Source organism: Octopus sinensis, linkage group LG1, assembly GCF_006345805.1.
Source record: "Octopus sinensis linkage group LG1, ASM634580v1, whole genome shotgun sequence".
NCBI lineage: Eukaryota > Metazoa > Mollusca > Cephalopoda > Octopoda > Octopodidae > Octopus > Octopus sinensis.
This window is the reverse complement of record NC_042997.1, coordinates 30,582,611-30,590,110: the sequence shown is the minus strand read 5'-3', so window position 1 is coordinate 30,590,110 and position 7,500 is coordinate 30,582,611. Positions and strand designations below refer to the sequence as shown.

Sequence of the window (7,500 nt, the reverse complement as noted above, 5' to 3'; positions counted from 1 at the left end):
ATGTTTGTTTAAATGTGATTTATAACAAGAAAAATTCAAATACATATCTTCCTTTTATTTTTTTTGCTGGTACTAAAGTCTTACAATGTATAAGGTTGGCCGTAATTTATGCCAGGTACTTACTAACCTGCACCTTAATGCTTTCCTTCAAAGGACCTTCTATCTTTATAGAATCCATTGTCTTGTAGATATTGTAACCCCGTGTCTTTTTGTAACTGATCGATTGACCGTTGAGAATGTGTTTTCCTTCGTCGATATTTCCTCGGTAGTTAAATTGGTAAGTTCGAGCAACATTTGCAATGGCTAAAGAATTCTTTGTTACAGATCTTTCCGTGATCGTTACCGAACAGGCTCCCTCTGGAAGCACGACGAGATCCACGATTCCTAGAAAGATTTGCAAACAGACAGTTTTAAAGCAGCAACAACAACAATAATGTTAACAAATATATGGAAGCACTCTGTCTGTTACGACGATGAGGGTTCCGGTTGATCCGAATCAACGGAACAGCCTGCTCGTGAAATTAACGTGTAAGTGGCTGAGCACTCCACAGACACGTGCACCCTTAACATAGTTCTCGGGGATATTCAGCGTGATACAGAGAGTGACAAGGCCGGCCCCTTGAAATACAGGTACAACAGAAACAGGAAGTAAGAATGAGAGAAAGTTGTGGTGAAAGAGTACAGCAGGGATCACCACCATCCCCTGCCGGAGCCTCGTGGAGCTTTAGGTGTTTTCGCTCGATAAACACTCACAACGCCCGGTCTGGGAATCGAAACCGCGATCCTATGACTGCGAGTCCGCTGCCCTAACCACTGGGCCATTGCGCCTCCACTAACAAATATAACAACAGTAACAAAGGCAACGAGCTGGCAGAATGGTTAGCATGCTGGGAAAATGCTTAACGACGTTTCGGCCGCTTTTTACGTTCTGAGTTCAAATTCCGCCGAGGTCAACTTTGCTTTTCATCCTTTCGGGTTCTATAAAACAAGTACCAGTTGAATACAGAGGTCGATGTAATCGATTAAACCCCTCTCCCGAAAATTGCTGACCTTGTAGCAAAATTTGAAAGTAACATAACAACAACAACTCCAGTATGTTTCTTTGACAAATATAATAAGTAAATGAGTCTAAGATTATCAGTTGTGTATTGAAATTTATTCAGTCGACCGTATTCTTCTTTGGGCAAATTCTTGTTTAGTGTCTATGTTATCGACTCTCGAAGAATACGAACTCTGAACAACCAAATATCCAAAGACATTTTCTCTGTCACTCAACATATTCTGACATTCACAGACCCATCCAGCGATATTTAATAAGGAATTAAATTGGAGGACAAATTAATATGTATTTGAATCTTTTAGTTCAAATCTCATGGGAGTGGATTTTGCCGTTTACCCCCAGTGGATCGATAATAAACTTTTCGAAAAGAAATATTAGCCTTTAGTCTATCCAAGATAAACTAAAATACACAATAATTGCAATAATGTGTACATACAAAAGCATAGCGGCGCTATCTGTAGTATTTTCTAGAAGTGGCTTGTGTTCAAAGACACAAGGTTTGCTCAGAATGTCGTCAGTGGGTTGTGAAACCCGGTGTTTCGATCTTATTTGGTCTTCTCAGTGACTAACACCCACGGATATCTCTTTACACTTTTTCTTTTCTCTTTTACTTGTTTTCAGTCATTTGACTGCGGCCATGCTGGAGCACCGCCTTTAGTCGAGCAAATCGACGCCGGGACTTATTCTTTGTAAGCCTAGTACTTATTCTATCGGTCGCCTTTGCCGAACTGCCAAGTGACGGGGACATAAACACACCAGCATCGGTTGTCAAGCAATACTAGGGGGACAAATACAGACACACAAACATACACTTTCACACACACATATATATATATATATATATACGACGGGCTTCTTTCAGTTTCCGTCTACCAAATCCACTCACAAGGCTTTGGTCGGCCCGAGGCTATAGTAGAAGGCACTTGCCCTAGATGCCACGCAGTGGGACTGAACCCGGAACCATGTGGTTAGTAAGCAAGCTACTTACCACACAGCCACTCCTGCGCCTATATTCTGAGCTTAACTGAAAAATATTTGTTCTGATATAGAAATCAGAAAACAAAACTTGTACACATTGATGCATATATTGATTAAATTCTGGTCAGGCAAGAATTTAGTGAAAATATGCACTTGAAACAGCATTAGATTAGAATAACAGCGTATGTAGCCTTTACAATGTACACAAAATTACAGGAGAGTGCTAGCTTCTAAGATGAGCTCGTAGGTTAAATATATTATACTGTAAAAGTTTACTTACCGTACATTTTGCCTTGAGCGTTGAAAGTTGTACGAGTAAAAGTACAACTAGACCCATCTCCACCACAAACACAACACCTGTCTAATCTTGCTGTTGAGTTCAACTGTAAGTCGCATCCAACATGCTGGAAGATAATAATAATAATAATAATAATAATAATATAATAATTAATAATAATAATAATAATAATAAAAATAATAATAATAATAATGATAATAATAATAATGATAATAATAATAATAATAATAATAGTGATAATGATAATAATAATAATTAATAATAAGAATAATAAAAATAATAATAATAATAATGATAATAATAATATGATAATGATAATAATAATAATTAATAATAATAATAATAATAAAAATGATAATAATAATAATGATAATAATAATAATGATATAATAATAATAATAATAATAGTGATAATGATAATAATATAATTAATAATAAGAATAATAAAAATAATAATAATAATGATAATAATAATAATGATAATGATAATAAAAATAATTAATAATAATAATAATAATAAAAAAAATAATAATAATAATGATAATAATATTAATAATAGTGATAATGATAATAATAATAATTAATAATAAGAATAATAAAAATAATAATAATAATAATAATAATAATAATAATGATAATAATAATAATGATGTTGATGATGATGATGATGCTGATGGTGGTCGTGGTGGTGGTGATGATGATGATGATGATGATGATGATGATGATGATGATGATGATGATGATGATGATAATAATAATAATAATTCTTATTATCATAATAAATGCAAATTTCGTATATTATGATGAAAAATATAAGCTGACCTAACCCTTACAAATTGCAAAGAAACTACTGAACGAATTGAAGTCTTATTTCCGTAACATTAAGTAAGACAAGTATATTTCTCTATCAAATAGGATGTTGATCTATCGCCGGTAGATTTTTATCAGCGTTGGCACTGAAGCAAACGCAGGACACTCGCCAATTTTACAGTACTGTGGCATTATGGAGCATTAAATTGTACAGTAACTTATAGTATCTATTTAGTGCTAAGTAGATCCAGGCGTTGAATTACTTGTCATAGCCGCAAACAGTGTAAGCTTCCATGCACACTACAGTGAGCCTCAAAATAGAGACGTGGATCACCTCGAGAAGACACATGGATTCTAAATGTGCAGTAAAAGCAACTTGTCTGGGTGTACCGAATGCAAAGAACCATCGTAGAACAGAGAAGGCTCTGAGTCTACTGATGTACGTTCCTTAGTGCTATTGTCACGATTAATCACCATGACCAATATATGTTACCAAAGAGGGGCAGACTTAATTTGTCATCCTGTATTACTCCTCCTCATGGTCCTTGGGTACTTTTAGTGTGGTCCACATTGTTGCAAGTATATGGACCAGATTTTTGATTTGAAGATAAATCGATATATCAATGCGTTGTTTCCTATTGCATCTTAAATTGCAAAGTATCACAGCTAGTTAGAACTGGAAGGAGTTCTCCGCTGGAGGCCCACCATTAGACACAGAAGGGATTCAGTTTCGCGGGGCTTACTCTATTAGCTGGCAGTTAACCCACAGCTACTGGTTGCTATCTGGGCCATTACAGGACTCGAAGAGGATGATTTCTTCTCTTCCTCTCTAGAAGCCCTACCGTGATATAGAAATACATAATACACATATACACACACAATACATACACACAGAGCTCGTTGCAATGTTATACCGTAAAAGAGAATTATAGTCAACTAAACGTGACTAGGGTGACTAAGGGTGTCAAGACACCTACATCGTTAGAAGTAAGAGCTAAAATGCTCTAAGGCTGTTATAAAGCGCATGACATTCTGATAGGGGCTGCAATCGCCCCGAACACCGAATCGAAAATTCGCTAGAATGACCGGCCATATAAGCAAATTCAAGAACAAACGAAAAAAAATAGTAAAAAACAACAGAAGTCAATTGGACGTACTCAGTAAATATACTTCATTGACGCTCGGTGAAAGTTTTTAACGGAAAAATAGGAGTAGAAATGACGCTTCGAGCATAGAACTTCGCCGAGAAGAGGAAAATGTCCAGAGAAGAAGAAAAGAAGGGAGGAGCTGATAGTCGGAAGAAAAGCATGTGTGTCAAGGGAATATGAATTTTCAAATTTAGATGAGTACTTTTAAAGCACTCTGTTGTAACCCAAACTTTGCTCACTAGATCGACCAGTGAGAAACATTTAGATCCGTGTAAACCTTATAATTACTCTTGTACTCTTGTTCAGTTAGAAAATCCAATGTTGACTTCGAAGAATTCTCCATACGGTTCCAGAGTATGTTAAAAAACACGAAGAATGACGATGAGTTACGCATTTTTAATTGATAATTATAACATATATGGCTTTCGTTTCAATTCGATACACATGGATTAGTATTATTAGAGAAATGAGGGTGAGAGACAAGGTAAAGGACCATATGATTCTCAAGATCTTTAATGACGTAAGCAAAATGAAATATCTTCATCTGGAGTCATAAACAACGTCTGACCTGATTTGTGATTCTAAATCCCTGCACACACACACACGTTTGTTTTTGACGAGGTGCAAATATTCTATGCTTTAAAGTAGAGGGAGAGAGAAGAAATGTGATGTGGAGGAAGTCAAGTCTTTCTCAAGCCTATTTTAACGATATGTCGTATAAATTTGCGTTACACTATCAAAAATGGATTGTGCTCTATATCCATTAAAGAACTTACAGTTGCTCCTACAGAATTCACCACTGAGATAAATGAAAACAGCGATTCATTGACAATTGTCTGGTAGAAACGAATTATTCCTCTCACTCGCAATATTTTCTCCAAACTCTGGCGTTACATGTGTGTGTGTGTGTGTGTGTGGTGTGTGTGTGTGTGTGTGTGTGTGTGTGTGTGTGTGTGTGTGTGTGTGGTGTGTGTGTGTGTGTGCGCGCGCGCGCGCACACACACACACCACACACACCACACCACACACACACACACAGAGGAATACATGTATGAATATATGAAGAGATCTATTTTTAATCTAAAGTTATAGGAAAGTCCGGTAAAAGAATTAATAGAGTTGATTATTAGGAATGACACCAAGGACCCAGTATTCAGTGGTACAACAGTGAAAATAATGATCATCATAGCATGAGTAGCAGATTGAGTATTTTTATGAAACCGTTTCAATTTTATTGCATTTACAAACCTTTGATTTGTTCTGCAAATACATAATACGAATAGGAAGTATATTCATTTACTTAATAATACAGAACTAGCTTGTATAAATCTCGTAATTTGCCTTCATCCAGTTTTAAAAATTGCTCCAAAAATGGATCTCTTTCTTGTTTTAGATAATAAAAATTTGTGTTTAATATTATTAAAATATAAGAAAAGATCAAATATGTCTTCTGTTCTTTGATATGCGTAGTGGTTGACATTAGCAGGATCAAGTTGATACTTACTGTGCATACACCTTTGATACAAACATCATTAGATATTGTATTACACAATGTGCCATCATCAACTGCATACCTCATTCGGTGAGCTTTATTGTCGTTGTTATTGACACAGTAGAGCATACATTGCTTCTTTCCTAAGCAAAATAAAGAGAGAATTTTTAAACAGAATGCATAAGGAATAAAATCAAGAGAAAGTGTTCGCATAATCCAAATAACCTTACATACAAATTCTAAATCTACGCAAGTGTACTGGTTATGAGGCTTGTACATTCATAGCAGAGTAAACAAAGGAACAAAGATAACGGTCTTACATTCTATAATCTGTGACAATTGCTTCAATAATCAACAGAAATTTCTTTATCAGTCAATATGTAAGAATTCATGTGAAGCTATACGATATTACGACAATTTTACTAATTATTTCTTCAGACTAGTTAGAAAGATAACGTCGAAAAAAGGCACGGGTTTACATATCAGAATTGAACCTATTAATATAATGAACGAAGGAAGGGCATAGAAGGCAAAGTAATAAATCACAACCAGCAGTAATGAATTATAAACACGCTCTCAGAAATTCACCCAAGTAGGAAGACTATATAGAAACAGACTGCTTTATTATTTCTCAGCGCTAAGGCAATTGTAAACTGCTGGGGTCACGAATATTCATAATTCGAGAACCGTCTAATTTATTGTAAATTGTATATTAAATTTTGAGGGGTAAGAAGTTAAGAATGGAAACAAAAAGGTTCAAAGACACAGATTACTTCTAAATATTCTCAGAGTGGTGCCATTAATGAAAAGATAAAAATTATAAAGAAGAATAACACGATTAGAATATGACTGAAATACAAACCAAAGTTAAGGAAAAGGAGCTAAAATAAGGGTTCACCACATAATTTATGAGATCGATATTAGGTAATGCCAGAGAAGTTAAGATAATTTACAATTGAGCTAAATTTATATATTGGTATGTTCTGTGAGAAATTATTTAAGCGGTGATATCCGAGATGTGAAACACTTATAGATTCACGAGCGATAAAGCTGTAATTGACACGAAGAATAAGGACGCTGTTTTAAACATTCAATTTAATTAATTAGCTAATCGGAATTTTTATGAGTATTTTATTGAATCAGTGTAAATGGATCAGTAATTCGCTACGTTCGTTAATTAAGTTAGATGTACATTCAAGGATTTCTAGTGCTTCTATAAAAGAAAGGCTACAGCTACCAACCTCGATGTTGAACACAAACAAGAAATCTAAATTATCTAGACAAGAATTAGATACTCTATTAGCAGCTAGGAAAACTATTATTGAATTCGAAGGTAATAACTGGACTAGAAAGGACTGACCTAATAATTTCTACATAACCATGGGTTCAAGCGACTCGGCGCTGGTTACTGATCTCGTATGAAAGGACACTTTGTGATCGCTGAAATCAGAATCTATTACATATCAAAATATCTCAATACGCATTCTTGTTTTGCAGGTACGGGAAAGCTTTGCTCTATCAGTGTTATTGGTATTTTATTTTAGAAGCATACAGTATCTATCTATCTATCTATCTATCTATCTATCTATCTATCTATCTGTCTGTCTGTATATATATATATATATATATATATATATACAGTAGAAACAGTACTGTACTGTATATTTAAAAAAAATATTTTTATAATTTGCATATTATTTTTTTTTCCCTAGTT

General features: G+C 34.7%; 1 protein-coding gene across 1 annotated transcript in view; it reads right to left on the bottom strand.

Moving 5' to 3' along the window:
- Positions 1–7,500, bottom strand: part of LOC115224103 (A disintegrin and metalloproteinase with thrombospondin motifs 16-like) — a 123,186-nt gene that overhangs the window by 26,104 nt on the left and 89,582 nt on the right. Inside the window, exons 15-17 of the mRNA XM_036515185.1 lie at positions 5,799–5,929; positions 2,319–2,442; positions 128–384 (exon numbers count right to left, since the gene is read on the bottom strand). Coding sequence (XP_036371078.1) covers positions 128–384; positions 2,319–2,442; positions 5,799–5,929 — 512 coding nt within the window. The remainder of the gene's footprint in view (positions 1–127; positions 385–2,318; positions 2,443–5,798; positions 5,930–7,500) is intronic.